The sequence below is a fragment of the Chelonoidis abingdonii genome, chromosome 24 (assembly GCF_003597395.2).
Source record: "Chelonoidis abingdonii isolate Lonesome George chromosome 24, CheloAbing_2.0, whole genome shotgun sequence".
Taxonomy (NCBI): Eukaryota; Metazoa; Chordata; order Testudines; family Testudinidae; genus Chelonoidis; species Chelonoidis abingdonii.
The window spans coordinates 16,410,897-16,437,306 of NC_133792.1; the positions used below are offsets into that span (position 1 = coordinate 16,410,897).

The 26,410-nt window shown below is 38.7% G+C and overlaps 1 protein-coding gene across 8 annotated transcripts in view; it reads right to left on the bottom strand.

Moving 5' to 3' along the window:
* Positions 1 to 26,410, bottom strand: part of SETX (senataxin) — a 62,388-nt gene that overhangs the window by 29,957 nt on the left and 6,021 nt on the right. For all 8 annotated transcript variants that reach the window (XM_032779398.2, XM_032779389.2, XM_032779359.2 and 5 more), the window contains exons 3-17: positions 25,766 to 25,976; positions 25,460 to 25,569; positions 22,144 to 22,363; positions 20,892 to 21,011; positions 18,053 to 18,224; positions 15,014 to 15,104; positions 9,305 to 13,978; positions 8,099 to 8,201; positions 7,151 to 7,327; positions 4,439 to 4,668; positions 3,720 to 3,887; positions 2,887 to 3,043; positions 1,925 to 2,026; positions 1,225 to 1,340; positions 170 to 241 (exon numbers count right to left, since the gene is read on the bottom strand). In XM_032779398.2, coding sequence (XP_032635289.1) covers positions 170 to 241; positions 1,225 to 1,340; positions 1,925 to 2,026; positions 2,887 to 3,043; positions 3,720 to 3,887; positions 4,439 to 4,668; positions 7,151 to 7,327; positions 8,099 to 8,201; positions 9,305 to 13,978; positions 15,014 to 15,104; positions 18,053 to 18,224; positions 20,892 to 21,011; positions 22,144 to 22,363; positions 25,460 to 25,569; positions 25,766 to 25,976 — 6,723 coding nt within the window. The remainder of the gene's footprint in view (positions 1 to 169; positions 242 to 1,224; positions 1,341 to 1,924; positions 2,027 to 2,886; positions 3,044 to 3,719; positions 3,888 to 4,438; positions 4,669 to 7,150; positions 7,328 to 8,098; positions 8,202 to 9,304; positions 13,979 to 15,013; positions 15,105 to 18,052; positions 18,225 to 20,891; positions 21,012 to 22,143; positions 22,364 to 25,459; positions 25,570 to 25,765; positions 25,977 to 26,410) is intronic.

Sequence of the window (26,410 nt, forward strand, 5' to 3'; positions counted from 1 at the left end):
AGGTGTACAGCCAGCGCTGCAGGAAGGGAGTTGCAGCGCTGGCTGAGCTCTGTAAGTGTGGACACCTGGTAAGTTGCAGCGCTGTAACCCCCTCACCAGCACTGCAACTTGCAAGTGTAGCCAAGGCCTAAGCTTGTTTTAAAGCGTTACCCCGAGGAATGATTCCTACCTTCCTCAGTTGAGAAGTGAGTTGTTGCCGCTCCTTTGAAAGTCGGGCAATTTCCTCATCTAACTTTTGACTCTGAAAGAAAGACATGAACTGGAATATCAAGAGTAATTAACAATGCACATTTCCTTTGTTCTCCTATGGCCTCAAGGTTTTCTATACATCTAAACATGTTCAACTTACAGCCTTTTAATATCTAAGTGTACCTGTATACTCAAACCAGTTTCTTAGAAAAGATACACAATTGTGAGCTGTCTACAACATAAGATATTTAGATTCCTAAACACAGTACATTGGCTTGTCTCCAAGGAGGTAAGCATTGTAATTTACTAAAAAGTAGCTGCAACATGCAGGTATGCCAAGTGTTTAAAGCAAAAATTGATGGGAGACTTATAAGCGAAGTAAAGTGTAACAGTCACAAAAATGTTTTTTGCCTGACTGCTTGATATGTAAAGAGACAAGGTGGGTGACATAATATCTTTTATTGGACCAGTTTCTGTTGGTGAGAGGGACAAGATTCTGAGCTTACACACAGCTCTTCTTCGAGTCTGGGAAAGTTAACCAGTGTCACAGCTAAATAAAAGGTGGAACTGATTGTTTAGCATAACAACACTGCTCAATATGTATCCAATTCCAGGGTTAAAGGTAAAAAAAACCCCTAAGCTTTAAAAAACACACATGAAAATGAATCCATGAAAGTTTTTAAGTGCCAATTACAGTTAGCTAGAAAGGACTATTCTCTCTAGCTGACCACTAAGTAAATGAAGAATCCTGCAAACTGCCTTAGAGAATTCCAGGTCTGTATATTACCTTATCTAGATCTTTGACACAGCTTAATGACAGCGACAAATGCCTCTGTGGTGGAAGGCTATTAGTTCCTGGCTTATTTTAACAGTATTGGTCAACAAGTGCCATGTGGTTGGAGGGATGAAAGAAAACATTGCTTCCCATCACAACTGAGAAAGGTATATTAGGTTTAGAAAGAAGAACTCTTGTGGATTAAGCCTCCACTGAAATGAAGATGTATGAAAAAAAACTACAAAACAAAATTAAGCTACCTTCTGCCTCTTATCACATCTATCCATGGCACGCTGCCGAGAGAGACTGTCCAGCTGGCGATCCAAGGCTTCCTTTTTCCTGTGAATATCCTGGTCACGGCCAGGTTGTCCCCGGTCTATGAAAATAAAGTGAGGAGGAAATCAAAGGAGAAATTTAAATGTTAGACCCATTTTATTTTTAAAAACTGTCACTAGCACCACCTTAGATTATTAAGAATGACTGGACTGGCACTCAGTTTACTTGTCATTATTTATACTCCTTTTACTTCCTGCATTTCTCACCTTGGACAACAAAAATCAATGAAGTCAGTATCCTTTCTATGTATTAGTCAGGTTTTTAAATGCCACAGTGTCTAGATTTCAAATGCTACAGAAGGGTTTGTTTAAATACAAATATCCTCAGTAGATTTTTATTTGTGGGAAAAACCTATTGGCCTTATAAAAAGCTGTTTACTTTTTAAAAAAATACAAAATTTAAGTTTTAGGCCAAATTTATATTGACAGTGTCCCCCTTTTTAGGCCCTTAGAGAAAACAAGTTCCTTATAAAAGCACTGTGGCATAATATAGGCTGTTCTATAAATACTCGCCTTCGCAATGTTTCTCCTTTGTGTTCAGTGAAACTGAGCACATAGCATAACCAGCCTCAAGACCATATTCTCATAAAGGAAACTGAAGTCATCTTTTTTGCATGTTACTTACTCATTCTGTGGCTAACTTGGCTGTCCAGGCTGAATCTCAGGACATCAATGCTTATTGACTTTTCTGGACCTAGTCGCACTAAGTTTATATCTCCACAATTTCCTGTATATAAACCACAGTTTCAGATTATAGATTCAAGATAGGAGCTAGTTATGCTAGACTTCATTATCTGATATATGCTAGACTTCATTATCTACAATATTTCTATGAGATCACGGTCAGAAATGCAGGCACATGAATATGGAGTTAACATCAGCTATATGGAAGAATCCTTGAAAGCTTCGGTGAAGCCATGTTTAAAAAACATTGCATGCAGTTCTGACAGCAGTATTTTGCCCTTATAGCGGGGAATATTCCTCACTAGTAATTCACTGCTCCTAACACTGACCCACCAAAAGAGAGAGCAATCCCTCCCTTTGCTTAGACATTGTCTGTTTCACATAAGCACAAACAGTGAGAAAATAGAACCACAAGGTGAACTGACTCCAGAATATATTGCAAAAGCATTTTACCCTGACCTTTAATGGCAACTTAAGCTTATAAGAGCTGGAAATTCCAATAATTTCAGTATAGAAACTGAAGTCTTCCATCCAAGCCTTTGAGCCATATTGAGAAAGAAGTGTATTAATACTTTAACACAAAAAGAGGAAAAGGGTCAATGATAGTGATTTCAAACTGCAAATTTGTAAGGGCTCGCTATTAAAGTAATATAGTAACTGACAAACAAGGTATACCATGCACATTTTAGAGAAACATATGAAAGCAATTAATAGGGAGCGTGAGGTCATACTGATTATGTTCTTCTGTGAGGAGAACATATCTTACTCTTATCTGTATAGCACTGTAATTGTACACATGCTTTATGAATAAGTGATGATACGAAGCGATTGCATGCTGGTTAAATAGTTCCTTTTTCTCCTTCAATGTTACCCATTTTATATATAGAAATAAAACTTCCATACCCAAAGGATTTCTTCTGTCTTGGCATTTTTCTTTGAATTCCAGGATTATCTTTTTCATGAGTTCATCAACAGCAGCATTGGATGGTGCACAAACCAGAATACGGTTTCGCTTGATCTTGGCATTCAAGTTTTGAGCTCGATTCTCATTCCCAGACCTCTGCAGGTTAATAAACAAGACATCAAAACCACCAGCCTAGTCTAGCTGTTTAATTTCAAATGTTAGACAGTACACTCCTATCAAACAGGACATGCTTAATCTGGAAGGCTGCTTTACTGGGAGCTCTCGCAGGGAACCACCCAAGCTTAACAGTGAGTAGCAATGACTTCTGCTTGAACTGGAAAGCACCTGTTTAGCACTAATTCTATTTAATGGAGATACATTTGGCTAATGTATAGGGGGTTCACATGACAACTTAACAGGTGTGATGTTTCAAGTTCCAGTCTTCTGTATTAGAAGTGGTCAAAAAAAGATTAAGATTTTTAATTTAAGTGTGATAGATGACTCAGGCTTCTTACCTTGCTTAGTATGCAACAGCTAGGCAAAGCAGTATTATGCATTTTGTTTGTCATGCACTGCTGGAATTAATAAATTTATTTTCCAAAATGTGTGCGGTGTTTCAATACCGGAGTCACAGTTAATAAATAATGAAATCCACAGGCTCTTATTCAGTACCAAACAAACGAAAGTGAATGAGTTATATTCCCTAGTAGTTACTATGGTAAATACTTTAAGAATAATTACATTTAGTTCATGTCAACTACTTCATTTCACTGCTTCTCTTGGGTGAGCAGAGGTGGAATGCCTGATGGGCTATGTAACCATATTCACCCACCTCTGTCAGAATACGGTACAGGAGTCCAACAATAGTTTTTGATTTCCCTGTCCCAGGTGGCCCATGGATCAGGCAGATTCTGGGAAGTCTTGGATGCTCCTTCACCATAGCATAAGCAGTTTCAATAGCCTTCTTCTGATCTGCATTGTAGTCTCTCACATAGGAAGTCTACAGGGAAAAAAAGAATGTTCTATTAACTGAAGTCATCAATAAAAGTTTCTGTGCTTTCAGTTTGTTTCTTGTCAAGCCCTCAGTCTGGAGAGCTTATAGAGTGCACACACTTTTCTCTCTGCACAGCATACCTGACCTGAAGGCTGCTACTGAGAGGATTTTAGGTCTCCCATGCCTTCCTCTGGTTTTACCTTTCTATCACCACCCCCTCAACTCCTTAGCAGATATTTCTCCACCAAACAGCAGGCAGGGGAGTGCATCTTGATTAAAACAGATATCAATACAGTGCCATAAATCAAAACAAAAAAGAGGCATCTGAGCATATGTTCAGCCTCTTCTATAGACACACAGTTCAGCTCCAACAAGTTGGCATCCAGTTTGAGACTCAAAGATGCTTTTGAACCCGGATCACCTGCCCAATACTACATTCAGTGAGCACCTAAGTACTGGGATGGCTTTTCTAATAATTTAGCAAAATTGATAAAAAGATAAGAAAATGCTCACTTGCCAGCCCTCACCACCATTTACTACTTAGTTACAGGACTTACAGTGCTCTCGGAAGTTACGTTCAAATCCCTGGGACAGAAGTCAGCGTAACTTGGGTTTATGATGGGTTTAGCCAGAGGACTCCTGCTCAACAGTAGCAGACCTTTGAACCTTCGTTGTGTAGTCACTAGAGAGCTCACCACTACACATTTCACTGGCTGGTTTATGTAGTATGACAAATTGCCTCGAGTTTGGACGGAAAGGTGACAGACAATATGCTGCTCATTTTGCCCTGTTAAAAGAAAGAGCATCATGGTAAAGCAACCAGACATTTTATTCTTCTCACATTAACGTTTCAAGTTTGATGGTTACATTTCTTTTCAAATACCAATTTAACTACTCCTGCAACTCTTCACTCCAACACATCGTAGTGCATTGCAGCCGGATTCTGGGAGATGTTGAACATCTTCCAGCTGAAACTGTTAGGACGCTCAGCATCTTACAGGACAGGGCCCAAAGAGTACACACAGCACTTACTCACCGTCAATCTTTACTTGGACAGAATACCAAGACTTTAACCAACTGTAGTGGGGCGGTCACTCTGCTCCAGTCAGAAAGGGGTTAAAAGCAGCCAGGGGAGGCTGGTTGAGTAGTCAGCCACAGGTGTGGTTGCACCCATTAGGGGACAGCTGGCCCTGATAAAAGGGCAGGCTGGGAGAGTGACAGAGACTCTCTCTCCAGCTGGGGAGCAGAGAGGACCAGGCTGCCTAGGAGAGCAAGCAGGGGTACCTTGGACAGAGCAGTACTGGGAAAGGGCAGGCTGAGCTGGGGAGCTATGGCCTAGCAACCTCCCAGGCTGAGGCCTTGCAGCAAAAGCCTGAGGAGGTACTAGGGCTGCAGGGAGGCAGCCAGGCCAAAAAAAGGCAGCAGGTCCAACCACCTTGCCAGTGATGAGTGACCATTTCAGACTGCAGTTTGCCCAAGAGAGAAGAGTCAGATGACGACTGGCAGTACTCACTGAGGCAAGGTGGGTATAGGGGGTTGGGGTTCCCCTGGAAGGGGAGAACCAGAGTGTAGAGGCACTGCTGTGGGGAAGCACCCCAAGGTAATGGGAACCAGGGTCCAGAATGGACACTGGGCCAGAGGTGGCGGATACAACAGGGCAGGTAACAGAGGTTGAAAAATCGGCCAGAGGAAGGTGCTCCTGAGATGGATGAGCTAATTCCCGGACGACCAGCAGGAGGCACTTCACCGGCGAGTGTGCGTCCTGCTACACCAACTTTTATATAAAGTGTTATACACCCATTACAGCAGATCTCCACTTCTAGTTTACCACCCGACACATTGAAAAGTCTTACAACTAGGTCCAAGAAACAATGTCTAGGTCAGCTACACGGGAGGCACACGAGGATTAGCACTTCCCAGGAGTAAGTGCTGTAACAGAAGTACATTCAACTTGTGTGGGAAATAAGTGTATAACATAACTAATCAGAAACCTTTTCAGCCAACTAAGAAACAGTGTTGGGTGTTAGAAAGGGAGTCCTATTTTTAATCAGGGTAGAAGCAACACATGACCTTGAGGTAGGGGAAATATAAAAACCATAAACAGGGTTTCAAAAGAGATAGGGAAATCACCACTTAATTATATGGCCCACTTTTGCTGAGTAAGGATTTGATTCCTGGGGTCTCCATAAATTTTTTAAAATAGAAAAAGATGGTACCCGTAAAAGGTTTTGACGACACTTCAGTTAAACCAAGAAAGATTCTGAGGCTTGCCTGAGAGCAAGGCTCCCATGATGTTTCACAGGGAAGATGAAGCTAACTTTACAGAGTGGAATTTTACTGAGCAGTAACCCTTAGAATATTTTGAAAATGGTTGTCGGAGGTATTTTATCAATGTACTACCTGAAAGACACAAAATAAATAAATATCTAAAAAAAGGGCATAAAAAATGACTAGCCAACAGATGTGGAGACAGTTCAAAAGTTGCAATGTTATGGGGAACCTTGGAAATAGCCAAAATAAGAAGTTAGTACCAAAAAGAGGAAACACATAAGGACCAGAATGATACACAATTAAGAGTAAAACTAATTGCCCTTAGAAATCAGGAGGAAGTAGAGACTACCTGCAGACTGACTGCACACTGTCAGGGAAATATAGGGAAAGGTCTGCCACCGCTGTTAGTAACTATTTCTCTCAGTGTATGTGCTGTGTTTACTAAGTATTAATAAATCCAATCAAGCTGATTTATCCAAGGTTTGTTATTATTAAACTAACCTGGACTCAAGAGAACCCCTCTCACTAAACAATCTTTTTTTATTATTTGTAATTAATTGGTTATTGATTATAGACGAATTGTTAATTCTTGATTAATAACACTCTGGAAAGTCTAAATTAAGGGACAGGCCCAAATAAAGGTAACATTTTAATTCTGGAACTACAAATATGAAAGGTCTGATCAAATACTAACAGTGGCACTGTTATAACCTTTACAAGCCACATTGTTTGGAGATTAAAGGGGTTCTCAATTCTATATTCAGATGATTAGATGATAGATTTGTTGCAGAAACTCTTACTAAGCTAGCCATTGGAGACAAGCACTGAAAACGAAATAATAAATACAAATAAAATAAGTTAAAAATGTACCAATTAGAATGGATTTAGAGAAATATGACTGTGGAGGGAATAAAAGGATACGGTGTCATCATGCAAAAAGAACCAGCTCCTGTGTTAGTGGACTAATACTATAACTGCTCTCTACAACTTTTACTTACTCGTTTCACGGAGTGATGCACGGGAGAAGCGGGTCACAAAACCAACATGATACACTAGAGGGCTCTCCACCTCGCTTTCTTCTGCAAAGGTGTTTTGTTTTTCAGGCACCACCAAAAATACCAAGTCATCCTCCTTTGGATGAAGCTGTTTTGCCAAATCACTTTCCCGAATGCATGCTACCGGGAACAATGTAAAAATTAAAATGGCCACAGCCAGCCGTATTTGGGTAACCACTGCATTATTCATTTATTGCAGGCACTTCTGAAATATGCATCTAAGTTTTAAAATGGTTACAAGTTACAGAAATGCAGGCTTTACAGTGTGTGACCTGCCGAAGGCTCAAGGAATCCATACAAGAAGCAGGATTATAACTCAAGAGTTCCTGGTTGCCAATCTTGAACTCAGATCAGATACATGAAACCAAAATAAGCCAAGAAGCTACTTCATTCCTATCTCCTTGTCCGGGAAATTTGTCATCAAACATTTCTAAATGGGTCAGATCTGATATATTAAAATATTTAGAAGACAGCTTGGCATAGTGAGCAATTTTGAAGCATGAATTCCTTGCAAGGGGTACTTTTCATCAACATACATTTTGTACCTTTTTCAAATAAACAACGGAAAAGTCTTATACATTTGGGCATTCTGGATGTCACATGCAATCTGCTCCTACACAGTTAGGGGTAATAGTTGTGCCCTCTCTGACTGGCACAATGTTTTCTCTAGATTGGCAATAAGGTACCTTTCTGTCTATGCATTTATACCAAGCTCATCTCTGTATTTGTAACTAGGCCTCAGGCTTGACCTGTAACCACAACATAAATTTGAGCACTCAGATTTGTGTATCTCCTACACCTATTTCTACTACTCAGTTTTAATTCATTAATTCAATTCATTGTATTTTTGCCTATTTCCCCAGAAAACTGAGTGTTTTCATAAGTACTCACCTGTAAAATCTGCTCGATTCAAGTCAGCACAGAAATTTTGTAAGTGTAAATGATAACTATTTTTCTCTCTTGTTTTCTGGTTTTCTATCCATTCCTGTGCAACCTGCATGTAATAAAAGTGGAAGTTATATGTTTTTCATTAGGCTAAATTACACGTTCTAAAATTACACCATAATTTTTCATGACTAGCAAAGAGCACCAGTACTGAATGAACCGGCAGAAATGAAGTGAAACAGATGGTACTGTTGCAGGTCAAGATATAGAGTGACCTTCAAAATGGAACAACATTTAATATTTGTGCAAACAATAAAGAAAGAAGCCTGAAAGGGCTTTTCTTACTAGTCCGCTCCAAAAACAGTTTTTCTGTTTTTTTTTTTTTTTTATACCTTTGAAATATCAGGAATGGCAAGTCTTATCTGCCCTGTTTCTGCTGGAGAACTTTTTGGACGATGCAGAGATGGGGCTTGAAAGCACTCTCAGACTCTAATTGAAGGGACAAGGTGAGTGAGGTCATAATTTTTATTGGACTAGGTTCTGTTGGTGAAAGAGACAAGTTTTCAAGCTTACACAGAGCTCTTCCTTAATTGAAGGGGCAGGGATATTGTATCTTTAGCCAAACACTTTTCCAGCAAGTGTTCGTGTTACACTGAGGTTAAAGTTTTAAGGAGTCTGAAATAAGATCATTTCCCATATCAATTGGATCTCTTTTGCAAAGTTTCTTGATGTCAGAAGCCTGACAGATCTATTCATTCTTAATATATTTTGGAAAACAAAATAGCCAAGACCTGACTTTTTACTGTAAAAAGATATTGAGATTTTCCGTTTTAGGCCTTCTTTATAAACCATGAAGAAAAAGGAACATAAACCCAATTTTTCCCTTTGCAGGTGGCCTTTTTAAAGTGCACTGAAAGAGCTCAGTTGTAGTGGATGGGAGTGGAGAGGGCATGGCAACAGTGCTCATGGGCCGTCATTTTTTTTGAGCACTAAGTTAATCTATAACATTTTAACCTCTAACTCTGTCCTTTCCAGAGATGTACAAATATCATTAAGATTTATTTTTTTAAAAATCAAGGCACAATAACATTTTCTTAAGTTAAGATGAGCAGGTACCTAGCACTTTTTAGCTCTTCCTAAAATCTTCTGTGCTTGATGAAAACAGAAACAAAGTGGTAACAGTTTCATAAAAAAAGCAGGTAAGTTACTTACTGTTTCAAAGGCATTTAGCATCATCAAGGGGAAAAATGTATTAAAATAGTCATTGTATCCATGAAATTTGACAGGAACAGAGACCATAATTGATTGAAGAAGATTATATGGAAGTCCAAACTGGCTGAAGTTGACAAACATTTCATAGTTCCATTTCAGGACCTCTGTAACAAAAATACTATGATCACGCTGTTGAGTGACAAGAGCATTTGCTTGTGGAAAGGAAGGGAGACTTCTTTCTTGCCCTGAATGAGCCCCTGAGGCAGACCTGTTGGGAAAACGTGAAGTACTGTTTGTCTGCATGTTCTGGGGCCGGAGAACATTGCTGGAACTCTGGGACTGAAGACTCCTGCTGAAACTTGGGGTCTTGAATATCTGGTTCTCTGCTGATACAGCTTTTGGATTCCCTGTCTTGGAGACACTGGATTTTACTACTTTTGACTTGGCTTTTGACGACAATGAGTGCTTTGAAATATTTTCAAAATCCTTGGTGAGGTTGGCACTCCGTGAAGAGGTATTTGAGCTGAAATTTTTAGCAGTGGAAGGTTTTTCAGGCTTAGGAGGTGGTAAACCTGGCTTGATAAAGAGATGATCTGAAGCACTGGTGGCAGAATGCTTACTACAGTACTCTCCTGTCTTTTCCACCTGTTCTGTACAATCTTTGTTCTTACACTTCACAATACCTAAGGGCTCATTCTGCAGGAGACTTTCAGCAGCATCAACTTCCGTGTCTAGTGGTTCTTTTTCGCTAGACATTATAATATCTCCAATATTTTCCATCTGTGAACACATTTCCATATCCACAGGATCTGACTGAGTTAAAAATAAATCATCTTCATCACTGTTTTCATTTAATTTAGGCTTGCTCTCTTTCAAAGTTGCTCCCTCAAAGTGAGGTGCAGATGGGGAAACCAGAGGGACAACATAGTCTCTCTCTGCAGGTTCATTTTTGTAGTCTCCAGTTAAAGATGAAGAAAAACATGATTCGATCTGTAATGCAGGACCTGCCATATTGTTTTCTTCTATTTTCATGTTAGATTCCTTAGAACCATGTGGAACCGTTTTATCCATGTGTGGGGTCTGGACTTCCTCTCTCTCAGATGAGAAGCTTTTTCTCACTTTTTTTCCATTCTTGCTTGAGGGACAGCATATCTGCTCAGCTATCCGCTCTTTTTGTTTTTCACTAGTTCCTGCAGCAGATACTGGGTCAGAAGCCACAGGCTGTTGTATAGGATGCTTTGGATTAGACTTTTTAGTTATTTTTTTGCTTCTGCCCTCTGAACTTCCTATCTGATTTTTCCCTCTCCCCACTTGTGTGGGTCTTATCTGCCTTAAAAACTGAAGATCTTGGCAGGCTAACATTTTTCTGTTATGTTTTATAACTAGATTCTGTGGAGCAATTAATTTAGTCTTTTGTTTCCGTGCAGTCTGAACTGCCCCAGCAGCTTTTCCATAGCTGCGCAATTCAGCCAGACTATCTAAGGATCGCTGGGATAACTCAAATGCTTTGCGGGGGCCCTTTTTTAGGCCAAGTTTTACCACAGTTGAAGTTGGCTCAGGACATTGGCGAACTTTCTTTGGAGGAACTACAGCAGGGGTTGACCTGCAAGGCTCAGTATTTCTAGAACTAGTTTGAGGAAGTTTTTTGTTTTGTACAGTTTTAAGACTCATTTTTCTGGGACTTCTAAGGGCAGTTCTTACCATCTTGGATTTTGCTAAACTTTTGGCTGGGCTTAAAGTGCTTTTTTTAATAGTCAACTTTGAAGCTAACGATACACTAGATGTAGATGCTCTGGGTTCCATCAAGCGTGTGTTTTTGGCATGGTCTTTAGCAACAGCATCTGGGTGAGTAAAATTCTCAGACTGAACAGTTGCATTTCCCCTGATAGCAGGCTCTTGAAAAGGTGCCTCAGATTTTGTGCCAGTTATACTAACTTTCTTATGAGAAAGAGAATCTATCTGCCTTTCAACAATCTCTTCTGCTTTTTCAATGATATCATCACTGATGTAATCTGTATCATAACCCCAGTCATTTATACGATCTGCCAACTCAAAAATATCTGAAGTACAGTTGCTTGTTGATGTCAAGTTAGAGTCTTGTTCCTGTGCCCGATTCCCTTCCTCATCATTTATCTGAGAATCTTGCCAGACTGAAAAGACATCATCTTCAGTTTCAAACTCAAAAAACTGAGAATTATGTTCCTCACATGGCAACGGGGAGCTATGAGTCTTCAATTGCTCTTTTTTGTTTGCACTATCAGAAACATAGCCAGACGTTAAAGGCTGTTTTTCTGGACATACATACACCTCTTTTTTTATTGGTTTCTTAATAGCCAACTTTTTTTCCTCATCAGAAGAGGAGTCTGAAATGACAATGACTTCATTGTTAGGACAATCTGTATCAGAAGAGGACTTATTACTTTGGCCCTTTGTGGATGATCTAACAGCACCTTTTACTTTCCTTGTAAAGTCACACAGATGTATTAAGTGTTCTTCGCTTGAATCAACAGGAAAATGGACACCTTTGGCATAAGCAGCTAAGGATAACTTATCAAGGTCTCTATCAATCTGAGAGTCTGTTAAGGGGCTAGCTCCAGATTTCTTTTTTACCAAATCACATGCAATTGCTGCATTATCTTCACTATTTATTTTTTCCTCTGAATCGCCTTCTCCTTTAAAATATCTTGAAAAATCTAACAGTCTGTCAGTTGACTCATGCTTAATCAAGAGCGGACTGATTAGAGGAGCATTCCTAGGTATCTCCCCTTTATTTTCAGAACTAGATGGAATGTTAAAATATGTTGAAGTTTCATCTGTACATAGCATGCTCACTTTTTTATCTTTGAAGTCACCTGTCTTTGTGCATAAACTGCCAGAATTAGACTGCCCTTGATCTGGTATCTCTGTGTTAAGGTCTTTATTCAGTAAAGGCTTTGGCAAAGAACTCGATCTTCTTGAAAGGGATCTCTTTTTCTTTAAATAATGTTTAAACGTAGCAAGTGGAATATTGTCGTCTTCATCATCACTTTCACTTTCTTTCAAGCCAGCCTCTTTTTTAAAGGAATTTGAATAATCTGCCTTGGTAACATTTGATTCCTCCTTAAGAGAGAGCAGCTTGATTTGAAAAGTACTGTTCATGCTGTTCTCCTGTTTATTTTCAGAACCATTTGAAGTATTAAAGTTAACTGAGGTTTCACCTTCACTCAAAATATTCACTTTCTGATCTCTGCTGCCATCTTTACTTGTATAGAGAGATTCAGAGTGAGACTGTTGGTCTACTTCTGAATTTGAAGCGGATTGCTTCATTAACTGTAGTAGTTTTGTGGTCCAATCAGCATTCTGTACCTGGGTTTTCCAATTTGTGATTTTATTAGGATCTGTCTTAAACTTTGAACAGGAATTAGAGGAGCCACTTCCATCTTTTCCAATTGAGCTGTGAGTGTCTTCATGAGAACTGGAATAAAACTGAGCACTCAGACACTCTGGCATCCTCACTTCTGTTTTGTCTCTTTCCAATATAGCATGACTTTTGAAATCCGAGACTTGAGGACTTGTGTTGAAGCACTGTTTAACTAAGGAGTTATTCTTATTTTGGTTCCCCTGCACTTGGTGGTGGTTTCCATTTTCATGCGTATTCTTGTGTATTTTTGTTGCTCCAGAGCTATCGAGATGTTCACATTCCTCAAATGACCTATCATGAGGTTCTTTTTTAATATCTGTCAAAAGGCATTCTGCCGTTACACATAATTTTCTATTGTTAAAAGACATTTCCCTATACATCTCTTCCCCAATGCCTCTTCTTTCAGGGGAAGAACTCTCTTGACAAGCCTCATCACTCCCAGATGCTAAAGAAAACGGGGGACTGAGGCTATCCCTGTGATGTATATTCATCTGACACCTGTCACTGGCTGTCCCTTTCTCTTGCTTTATAGGAATGGTGGGCAAATTTGTACAGATCACGCTATTTTCCACAGGTATGGAAGCATTTGATGATCTGTCCTTTATACTTCTTATTACCTGCTTTAAACACATTTGCAATTCCTGAGTTTCCTGGTTTTTCAGCTGCCAACCCAGAGGTAAGTTTCCTCGCAAAAGCAGATTGAGTTTATCTAGAAACTGCTTGCAAACAGTTTGTTGCCCTAACTGGTAGCCTTCTCGAAGAAGGCTGCGTATCAACTGCACGCAAGCATGCTGTACAGAGTTAGAAGCCTGTGAAGATATTGCTGATGTAACTTTAGGACAGTTTCCAGGTGCTTTTTCAGAGCAGCGCGTAAATGCTATGGTTGGAAGGTTAGCACATTTCACTACTGCTTCCACCCATTCCTGAGAGCTAATCCACAGCAAATGCAGGCACTTCTTATTTCTGTGTAGTTCAATAACTGACACCAGGATCAGGATGAAAAATTCAGAAACTTTGTCACATTGCTGGACTCTTTCACTAAGAAAGCCTTTGATTTCTGAGCACAGATGGTGAATGACCTCTACTATATAAGCCACGCCCAAGTCCTTGAGGTCCATTAGGGATTGAACAAAAGGAATAAACCACAGAAATGTGCTATTATGGACACGCATATCTTGGCCAATATCAGACTGAAGCACATTAGCCAATGACTGCATATCTTCATACATGTTGGGGCAATAATCTGGACAAATGGCTGTCTTCCATCCAGTATCCTGAAATAGAAAAAGACAAATCGACTATTCATTAGGTATGTTGCACAATATCGCTCTTATTATTCATTTGGATTGCTTTAACTTACCAAACAATATTCTCAGTCAAAAGTTTCTTTTAGCTTCCACCCCTACAAATACTGCTTGCTTATTATTTATGGGCACTGATTTGATACAGCAGTTCAGTGGCATCCTAGAAATCAGTTACTAACCATTTTACCTCTACACAGTCTAAACAAGACCAAACTGTACCATACACAAGCAACTTCTCCTAGTCCCAAAGAATAAACCATGAGATTAAAATACTGAAAACAGTTCACTTAGTCATTTAAAAAAACAAAGCACCAGTCACAGTATGTAGCCTGAATTTCCACGTCAATGCGTCAAATGTATTTTATTTTAAATGTTTAGAGACTTTGCACAATTTTGATATCATCAGATAGACATAACATGTTTGCTTAAGAGACAAAAGTTGAGAGAGAGTTATGATGCAAGTGTGTTTCTTACAAACAGAAACAGTTAAAAAAAAGTAAGTTATGTATGGGTCCAAAGTATTCAGCAGATCAAACGCTTAATGGCATGTCACTTCAATATTACATATTTAGCACAGTAGTTTAAAAAGATCCATAAACCGACAAAAAGGATATCAAAGGGACACTGTCAAATAAAAATCTAGGAAACTTAAAAATGGGTTAAAAGTATTTTCAAGTACAAACACCTGTCTCCTACTTCCCCTGCCAATTTTTGTTTTACCACAACACATGCCCATTTTATAAAATGTTTCTCGCTCCACCATTGCTCCACGAAAGATCCACACTAACAGGAAGAAAAATGACTGACTATACAGGGTAAACAGTGAATGTGACTAGAGACAAACTTTTATCCCGTGCACACAAATTATAAATAGATAAAAATAATTTATCTGAAAAGAAACCTACCCAAGAACACTGTTAAGTATGATTTAAGCTGAGTGTGCTTTAATAAATGAATCAGAAAACTGGCAGAGAAAATACAAAGCTTTTTTTTTTTATTATTTACCTTTTTGGGCTTTTCTGTATTGTAATTATACACAATCTGGCTGCAAGTAACCATTTCATCCTCATAGTTTGACTCTGGTTCAGATTTAGTCCTAAAGAAAAGAAATACAAGTTGATTCAAGACATGCAAATGATTCATGAACTAAGTGAAATAAAAGTGAGAAAAGATTTCACAGTTTCAGATGCCACATTTTACTACTAACTGATGCAAGTGAGAAAATGTGTGTGAAAACATTAATATAGTATGTGAGAATGTGTAAGTTTGTTCTAGTTCTATTATTTTATGGTGCCCACAAGTGTGGTAGATAGGGTTGCCAATTTTGCTTGGACATATTCATAGATTCATAGACTCTAGGACTGGAAGGGACCTCGAGAGGTCATCGAGTCCAGTCCCCTGCCCTCATGGCAGGACCAAATACTCTCTAGACCATCCCTGACAGACATTTATTCTAACCTGGCATTCATTTGAACATTCATCTGCAGGAATTGTCACGATTCCCCAAACCTATCTATTGGTCGCTCAACTCTTAAGATTTCCAGCTCGGCTTTGTAATACTGCTTTGACCACAGTGTAGAACTTTTTCCTATATCCAAACTAAATCTCCCCTTGCTGCAGTTTAAAGCTGCAGATTGCTCTTCCTATCCATTAATGCAGCGCTAAGGTGAAACAAGTTTTCTCCCTCTCGAATCACCCCTTTATATACCTGCGTAAAACTGCTATCATAGTCCACCTCTGTCTTCCTCTTTTCCCACATAACTAAACTACACCCAATTTCTTTCGTCCTTTCCTGTCATAGGTCGTGTGTCAAGAGCCTTTAATCATTCTTTGTGTTGTGTCTCTTCTCCTGGACCCTCTCCATGTTTTTCCACTCACTGATCATTTCTTGAAACTGACAGTGTTGCTATTGTAACTGGAAGCACTGGTATAGTACTTCCAGTTGAGGTGCGCATATAAAGTGCAGAAGATTAGTAGAGGGAAGAATGACTTCTCGTATCTTGTTTACAACACACCTTGTCAGCCAGAATCACGCTTTGCTTTTTTTGGCTCGCAAACACGTATCCTGCTTCTTGTATGACTCATATTTAGCTTTCCTGTGCGCTGCACACATCAATGAGCCTCCCCTAGTCTTCTCGCAAGACTCCTTCCTGTCACAGTCTCTTCTTCCTCAGTCATGTATTATCGCTGAGTTGGAAACACTGCCTATTTTCTTCCTACAGTGGACGCATTTATCATTTGCCTCCTTATTGAAACTCGTTTATCCAGTTTACCTCAGACCATTTCTCCAATTTGTCCAGATCATTTTGAATTTCGACCCTGTCCTCCAAAGCAGTTGCAATCCCTCCCAGTTTGGTATCATCCGCAAACTTAATAAGCATACTTTCTACGCCAACATCTAAGTCGTTGATGAAGATATTGAACAGAGCCGGTCCGAAAACAGACCCCTGCGGAACCCCACTTGACATACCTTTCCAGCAGGATTGGGAGCCATTAATAACCACTCTCTGAGTACAGTTATCCAGCCAGTTATGCACCCACTGGAAGTTTCATCACAATGACAATCTTTAATTAAAGATTAATCTTTAATTCCTGGTAATTCCAGAACAATCGTGGAGGGTTGGCAACCCAAGTAGGTGCTTTAAAGAAATTGCATAAAAGAAAAGTACCGGCTTCATAGAGATCTTACTACTAAGTGACAGACTTGACTAACGAGTTGAGGATTTAACATATATGAAATATAACGTAATAAGTATTTGCATAAACACCTTGTTTAACTGAACAAGATCTTTTTTGAAATGATTGTCCTTAGTATTACTAACAGCTGCTTCGATGCTTAAAAATTCTCAGTTTTAATAATCAAATTTACCTATTTATGCCATTTACTTTTTCACTTTACTCATTAGGGATAATGACAAAAGACTGATAAGTTTCCACTGACTAGTTTTCTTTCAATAGGATAATGTGGCAATGTGGCCTATAGACCACCCCAGAAGAATGTTTAAGTCCTACATCCCCCACCCAATTGCCACTTGAAGAATGTTTTTATGGAAAGGTTTAATTTAAGGGTTTGTAATTAAGAGAAAAAGGTTTACAAAGCCTAAATCTGGGGCTGAAGGACCTGTTAGAACCCTCTTAAAAGAAATGTGTACTGTAAAGAAGACTGTTTAACAGGTGGAGCCCAATTATGCTTTCCAAATTTCTCTGCACAGAGAATCCACTTCCACAACCGGATAGCTGTTTCCTAACAGATTACTCCTCCATTGAATGACAGACTTAGCTAGTCTGCTGGTTGCTTAATTTTGAATGTCTAATATATGGTTACTCTTAAAAGATGGGTCTCAAACACGATGTTAAATTTCAATTGTAAATTTGGGAATACCAAAAGCTTCCAGACGGCATTTGATGCCTATCTGCTTTGAAACACTTCCCCTAAGAAGTCTGACATACGTTATGTTTTTAAACATAATTATGTGTCTTGTTTTACCATCTCTAGTGGAAGGATTATATCCAAAAAAGGAATAAAACATGGGAAGACCCTTGATGAGATTTTCTTGATGTTGACAAATATTCAGAAGACTGTATATATGATTTACCAGTAAGTTAAAAGTTAACTGAAAACACAATTAAAAGCTGCAGTTGTAATGTCTCATTTGCGGCCTTGCCAACCCTCAGGATAGCTGGGTGTTTTTATGAAAGCTGCAGCTCAAGTCATGTGATTATATGCAAATCTCAGCATTACTTTAAAAACAAAGTTTCTAGCTCTCATGGCTGTAGGGAAAATCTTGAAAACATGAATCCGAAAGGTTAAAAAAACAGAATGCAAATAAAAAGAACAGAGCATTTATTATTTTGTAAAAACTCCCAAGTTTTAGTCAATTTCATGATGGGGGAGGAGGGGACTGGATCATGATTTTTGATCACTTAGGGTTGGTAATGCTGGACTTATTTTATTTTGCTCCTGGCCATTTTCCCAACATCTATTATAGCATTGAGGTCAGGGCTAGAAGCTACCAAAGCTATATTTTTAAAACTTGAACTCACCTCCTTGAACTATTCCGTATATTTTTTATTTCATTGTTGTAGCTGACATTGTTGATAATGGTTTGAAAGGCCTGGACTGGATCGATGAGTTGACCCCACACTTTAGACCCGAGCTGATCCAAAATCACCATGAAACAGTGCAGCGCTGGCCAGAAGGGATCAGTGCTTTCATCTGAAATATAACAGTCTAAGATCATGAAGAGTTGAGGGGGAAATGTCCTGCGCTTTCCTACTGCTAGCTAAATACAAAGTTAATTTAATTCTGAATTTCAGTTATTTTATTACTTTAAACATTGAAATAAGGGTGAATTATAACTTTTTAAAAAAATGTTTAAGCCTAAAACAAAAAAAAGGCATTTTTTAAACACTCAGAGGAAGAGGGGAGGGGAAGAACTTAAAAATTCCCCTCATCTGCAAAGCCAGTGTGGCTCCTAAGGTCTGACACCAGCCACGCTTTCCCTCTATAAGTAGTAGTAACCTGGAGGAGCGAGAGAAGGAAAGGTTTAAAATGGATAATTTTTAAAGTTTCCCCTCACTGCAAAGCTATGTCATTCCTACCTTTTTCCCTTTCTGTTCTGGTTGCTGAAATTTTGGTGGGTGCAGGTAAGAGGTATATTATTGAGACGAGGTATTATGCCTCGTATAGCTGCCCAGGGAAGGAGTGTTATGTCTGAAAAAGAGCTCTATTTTTCTTCAATTATTTCACATTTCATCTTCTGCAGCCACTGTGTCCTTCTGTTGTGCCTGCCCCCCCTGCCTAGCCATTAGTGTGGCTAGGCACTCCCTCCCTAGAGGAAGTGAACGAGGTGAGAAATTTAATTTTTCCCCTCTTGCCTCTAAACACAATAAAATCTAAAAAGATAAAAAGATTTGGTAAAAGGGTTTATTATTGTTATTTACGGGTATTTGTACGGAGAGCACAAGGCTAGGCAGGGAAGAATATCTGAATCTTACAGCTTTGTCAACTGATTTGTTCAAAAGAATCTTTTATTTAAAGATTTTCCAACTGCAGAAGTCTAACGATTCAATGGAGAAAAGTACCTAAGAAGATTCTGCTACAAAGATATATAGGGGTTTTTTGGTTTTTTTTTTTTTAAATCATCTTCTCTTCTGGTACAGAAAATGAGACAGCATTTTGAGTGGCCAGCACAGAGTAACTCATTCTCAGCATTCCATTCTAGTTTCACTAAGAAAGCTGTTAAGAGTCAGAATCTGATATCTTTAGATGATATCTTGGAAACCTGAAATGAGTGCAGATAAATCAGATTCTTTTCCCACAGTAATTGAAACTGAGGAATTTGTAAACAGTATAAAGTAAATTACAGACATCAGCTAAAAAATGAAGCTTCAATCTGCTATAGATAAATGTAAATTTGCTAGAAGTTCACTGATTCAAGAAAACACATGCTTCTGTAGAAGAACTCTGAGGTTTTTAAAAAACAACTCTTGCATTAAAAACTAGAGTACTGGGATTACCAAAAGGAATGAAAGAGAAGATGCTATTTAAGAAATTACTTTGTTACTTGACAAAATATCTGATTAAAAATTTACTCTGCCAATAAAAAAATTGATTGTAAACAAGATTATTTGTTTGCAGAAATCCCTGACCTTAATTATCATCTTTAGTTCTGATAATGCTATAGCTCAATTTGCCTGAAGTGGTTAAAGTAAAAGAAAATTTTATACTCAGGACAGAGTCTCTATTTTTCGAGTTGTAGCTCACATAACACTAACAAGGGGGGGAGAACACAATTTAAAAAATAATTAAATTATATTGGTATTTAGGCATCTTTTTTTTAACCCCAGAAGACTAGCACTAATTTTTGATGGTAAAAGGCTGAATTTTTATGACTGACAAAGCAAAAATGTCTTAGATATTTAGATGCAATTAGTTCAGGAAAAGGGTAAAAAAAAGGAGAGGATCCTCAGAAGACTCTTACCACAATTTGAGTAATTTTAACTTTTTCTCCTGCTCCTCTTTTCCTTTGTTTTTGTTGCTTCTTCATCTAGATGCTAATTAAAATAGAACAGTCTATCAACTACTGAAGGGGTATTTCCTTTTAAAGCTCCTTCAGATCTGAGATAATGATATTATACAGTTTTCTTGTATATGTGTTCTTCCTTCTTCATATAAGATTATAAACTTTTTGTTTAATGAAAATATTGCACTTATAAAGATCCAATCTTTTTCTTCTCATATTACAAAAAAACTTGTAAATAATTAAAAACATCCCAAGTCTCAGAAAAAGGATCTAAAAATAATTAGCAGGAACTACAAAGTTTGAAATGTTACCTTTGCAAATTAAAATAGTGACTACACAACTTTCAACTTTACGTTTTCACTGAATTGTCTCTCACACCACTAATCAGGAGGATACGGAAATTCAGCTTCCAGGAAAAGTAAAAACAATCCTGGAAGAGCGACTTCTTCCCTTTTAGGATGCAAGAGCCAGAATACATAACACATGAAAAAACCTGTACCGTCTCTTCTAAGTGGAAATCACCTAGTAATTGGAAAAAAAAGTTTGCCCTCACCTAACGCTTTACATATAGCTCCATAAAGCCATAAGGGGTACCTTTTCTCCACTTTTCAAAGTCCCTTTGAACCTTGTTTTTCAGTGTTTGTCTCAAGGTAGATCCAAATATTGTTCTTCATATCAGGGAAGGAATGAAATGTCAAAGTCTGAGAAACCTTTGACATTATACTTCTACACCAAAAATAATTTGTTCGACAAAAGTAGTAAGTTCTATTAGGAATTATATCACAACCAGAATATGACTAAAAATGGATTATGAATGATCTCCATTTATCATTGTCTCATCAGTTAAAATTAGTTACCATCTGTTTGTTTCTCCATGGTGTGAAGTATAGACTGCATGAAATCATTCTGTTTATCTGGACTCAGCAACAAAGAATCCATAGCTTGTTCTTCCAGCACTGTTAGCAACATACAGATACCTGCAATGAAAGCAATCTGTCTTTACGTTTGTATATGAGATCTTTTTTTTGTCCTTCAAGTTTTGGCAAACCTAAATAGTACTGTTTTCCAAAGCTCACTGCAATGAAAGTGCTCAGAGGAAATGATCAGCATCAGAGAATCCTGAAACAGATTAATTTAAATAAGCTACTGAGTCTCCTGGACAGACACAGTTAGAATTCTTCTATTTGACAACTCCCAAAATGCATTACACAGTTCAAGAACTTTGATTGTACTGGCCTCACAGGGATTGAGACAAGATCCAAAGAGAATTAACTGAAATTTCAACAACTCTAGCTTTGCGGAATGAATATCCCTGTGAAGAACGTGGATGTACCTGTGGGTTTGGTGGTTACTGTATTGCTGGCTAAAAGGTGACCAAAGGTTAAATCCTGCATGAACCCAAAACAATAGCTGTAAACAGAATTCAATTGTCTGGACAATGCAAAGAATCTAATGAGCGAAGGCACCTCCAAACCCCGTCTAGAGACATGAACAAGCCAAATGGTCAGGTTCAGGAGACCTGCTCGAAACCTTAGGAGATCGTCAGGCGGGAACTTTCAAAGAAACCTGTGAAATGAATAAAAGACAACTTGTGTCCTGAGGGAGAGACACTGTATGGGGTTCAGACTGTCAGAGGTAGCAGCAGCTACAGAGGTACAACCTGTTTCACCAAGCTTCAAGGCTTGAGGAGTGTCTGGGTCAAGTGGAACCTACTTAAACTAGCAAGGAAAGGCTATGTTTAGGTAAGGCAATATGTGTTTAGGCTTTTTTTAACCTTTTTCTTTCCGCTTGTAATGTTCTTAAGAGTAAATAAATCATACTCTGCTTTGAAAAAGCTGTTCTCTGTTACTGCATTTACCAGCTAGTCCGACTCCTGGAGAGGATTCTGTAGCAAGGACAAAATCCAGTTGGACTTCTTGGAGGTAATATGCTTGAGAAACAAGAGGCATTGTAACCTGGGGATTCAGTTAGAAGTGGGGTGAATCACAGGATTCCACTCAGAGAAGAGCGTAGTGGTTTGTCTGCCACTTGAAAGAAACGTCACCACTCCCCTCCGGGGAGTGGGAGAGAGCAAGCACAGATACAGCTCACTACTGAACAAACACTCACCAAGCCAGTAGTTTTTGTAGTTTGTGGTATCGTACAAATGGGATGGCAGAAGAATGAGTTTCCCCTTCTCAATCATTGAAGAACTATAAATATCAGGACTATCAAACAGCCCCAACTCAATGACTTTAAACAAGCAAGTCAACACTTCCTGTAAGTCATAGTAATCATCCCTGTCGACTTTCCCTAAATTTCTTGCTGTCAGGATGGCCCATCGACGAATCTACATATTAAAAAACAATACTTAAATATTACTAGAAGGAATACAACAAACAGGAATGACAGAAAAAGCCGTAAGTTTAGCAGCCATATTCCTAATAAAATGTGGTCAAATACATTTGTACTGAGGGCAAGTTCTTGGAAGTGAGTATCAAGTATTCTTCCAGCATAAACAAACATTTCCCCATGCATATTATAAACTGTGTGAAACGCAATCTAAACAATCAAAAGAGTTAGAAAGCATACATTCAAGGGCAAAAACTCACTGGAGGCACAAGATAGAGGCACCCTTTATCTCTAGACTTGTTTGATATCCTTGAAACTTTACTGATCAACATTTAACACAGACATAAGTGCAATTAAGGACCAGCAACCATAAGTTAATGCTGTATGTGAAGGATGCCCGTCTACTTATTACCGAGCCAGAATCCATCTTTTGACACATTTGAAGGACTACAGGTAAGTTCATGGAGGATAGGTCCATCAATGGCTATTAGCCAGGATGAGCAGGGATGGTGTCCTTAGCCTCTGTTTGCCAGAAGCTAGGAATGAGCAGCAGGGGATGGATCACTTGATGATTCCCTGTTCTGTTCATTCCCCTTGGGGCACCTGCCATTTGCCACTGTCGGAAGACAGGATACTGGGCTAGATGGACCTTTGGTCTGACCCAGTATGGCCATTCTTATGGTATGTACAGTATATTGTCAGATTATAAAATAGGATATATCATATCTCCTATGCATTTCTCAGGACCAGCTTATGCATCAATTTGAATGGCAGAATTTTCAATGGGTAGCCTCCCTAAAATGCCCACAGATCCACAACCATACCAGCTCTCAAACTCTGTCCAGCAAAGTCTGGATCCACAGTTAGACGCAGTATCAAATAACTTGGAAAAAATTACAAATACTCACCTCTTCCTGTGGAATAAAAAGAATATCAAGATGAATATCCTGCCTAGATTACTACAAACCCTTATATCCATCCTGATCTACACACCCAAAGTTGCTCATATCAAACTATTCACAGACTTCCTGGAGATGAGGTAAGGAGGACATTCTGTCCCGCCTTAGTCTTAAGGTGTATGACGAATCCTTCAAGACACACAGCAGGCCCTTAAATGGTACCAGAGCTTAGATCCTAAGATCCAAGTGTTCTGTGGACTTTATATAACCACCACTCCTCAATCCTTCCCCCAGCTATTCACACTACCAGGAAGATCAGGGCAGATCTAGCTGGGGTCCTACAGTTTCACCCTATGCTCTATGCAGAGGCAGTTTTATAAGATAATCTAAGTCTCCCTGTAGAGTTAAACATATGTCAAGGGAGTGGATGAAGAGGGGCATTCTCACACTTATCCAACTCTGTACCAATTGCTTCCTTAGGTCTTTTTCTGACCTTCCAATGGTATTTGGCCTGCAAATGTCACAATTTTGGTAATACCTGTGACTTTCAACTCAGATGCATTCGGGTACCCCAGAAATTCCCACTTTGTTACCATTCCTTAAGGGACTGGGTTCAAAAGGAGATAAGCTACTGTCATCTACAACATTATGAATGCCCTCAAGGTCTGCTTCAGACAAGAACATATGGCACAGAGACTTCCCATTGTGGTCTAGGATTGGCCTATTAAAATATCCTTCCCGAATCTCATTCAGATACATACAACTAAAAATACTATCTAGCTTCCACTGGTCTCAGAATGAAGATGACTAAAATAAAGGACAACTGTGCCTGCTGGTAATGTCAAACTGTGTGTGCTATGTCACTATATATGCTATGGGAATGCTCTGTAATTAAAGGATTTGGGGAGGAAGAGTGTTCCTGACTGTTTCTTATTCCAACTAACAGTGCCTCTCTCACCACTTCTATTTCACATTGGAGGCAATTCCAAGATTACTGAACCTCAGACTACCCAAGGATATAGCTTTTAGTGACTAAAAATAAATGATACGGAGATGGAAAGACAACATCCTAGCACAAAAAAGGCTGGAGTATGAACATTGTATTTGGCTATCTTGGAAAGAGTGGCATACAAAATGTACTTGGACTCAGTTTGAAAGCCAAGATCTTTATTTTCAGATATGCTGAACACCTGCAACTACTATTGATCTTAACTGAACTTTTAAGCTATCAACATTTCTGAAAACAAAGTCCCATAGTTTTTGTTCCTTGACAGGTATCAGTGATCCAGAATTACACATTGTGAGCTTCTGCACCACGCTTTCCATGAACTTCATTTGCTCAATACATGATGCATTGCCCTCCTCTCCTTCACTTCTGATCTCCCCACACACACACCCTCAGTCAATTATTTTCTTTACAGGCAACAGAATTCCATTTTCTTTGAACTGACAGTATAATTGTATTCCTATCCAAATTCCTATCCAAACTGAATAAACTTCATGTGCCAAAAAAGGAGAACGAAGAATCATGCTGAATTTTGAACCTTAACTCTGATTTTATTTCTAATCACAAGAATTTGGAAAAACAATCTGAATGGTACTTAAACTCAGACTATGTAGTGGAATTTCCTTTGGGTACATTTTGAAAAACATATGCTTCTTTAGGTTCTCAATTCAGTACGAGGCTCAATATCCAGAACAGGTGAAATTAGGAGAAGACTCAATAGAAATTAAATGCTTTAAACTGTTAGGTGCTCCAATTATCCACCTTGAGAAAAGCCACATAACACCCAAAATGTTAACAATGTTACAAATGGCTCAAATTAAACAGTAAACATTGATTAGTCTGCTGACTTTAATGTGCCTTTTCATTGACTTTTTCTTCTTGCATGCTATTGAATAATGCTGAGAACAGTGTTTTTGCAAAACAACCACTTATCATCATGGATAGGAATATTATGTGCCAAGACATACTAATCCCATTACTAATCAAGGTTACATGCTTCTCTGGATTGTTTATAAGAGGATGATATAGCAGGAATGTTTGAACCTTGAAACAGTAGGCTTATTACTCTTGCCAGACATGAACAAGGATAGACGCACACAATCAAATTCCTGAAACAGAAGTGCTCAGTAAAAGCTTAAAGTGAGTTAAATTTTCTGATTGTATTCTCATTGTAGGAGAAAGAACTCACCACTTCATTGGGGTGTACCAACAACAGATAAATGCCTGGATGTTTGTCGAAGACCTGAAAGGAGAAGTTAACTTGTTCCATTTTACAAAGAGCCTCAACACAGAGCTCACCTAAACAAGAGACATAAATGGTAGAGATTAACCAAAACCAAGGCAAGCTAAGTTATTTTAGTGCTTAAAGAAATATTACCCTTATTTTAGTAGGGCAACTAAACATTTCACTAATGCTTGTTTAAAATAATTATTTTCACCTTCTGCAATAGTGAGAATACTGGATTCTTTCAAGTGTAAGCCATGAGATACTCACTGATTCGTGCATGTAGCAGCAGGTACGGGTATTTCAGTATTTCTAGAAGAGGTACACGCAGGTTGTTCTCAAAGTCTGGGCCTGTGTAACCAGATAGTTTAGTTTCCCCGTTGTCATCTACTATAAATAATTCATCATCCTCTTCAATATCGGTCTTCATGGATTTCTCAAAGTGGTCAATGAGACGGGAGGTTTCCAACTCCCATAAGATCTATTCAGGGAAAAGGAAACAAGGAGATAATAGTCTGTACAGGTTGCCGAGACTGATGATGTTTAACATCATGTGGAACTCCTGATGAGATTCTAAGAGCTCACTACTTTGTTTTGGAAAGTTACTTTCCAGACATGGTAAGAAAATACACCGCTATCTCGATATAACGCCACTTGATATAACACGAATTTGGATATAACGCAGTAAAGCAGTGCTCCAGGGGGGCAGGGCTGCACACTCCAGTGGATCAAAGCAAGTTCAATATAACACAGTTTCACCTATAACGCGGTAAGATTTTTTGGCTCCCAAGGACAGAGTTATATCGAGGCAGAGGTGTATTAAAAGTTACCGGGCATGGAACTCAGGTGAGACAGATCATCAGCAACATTTTCAATTTGGAATTGACTGATTATAGAATCAATAAAGTAACTTTA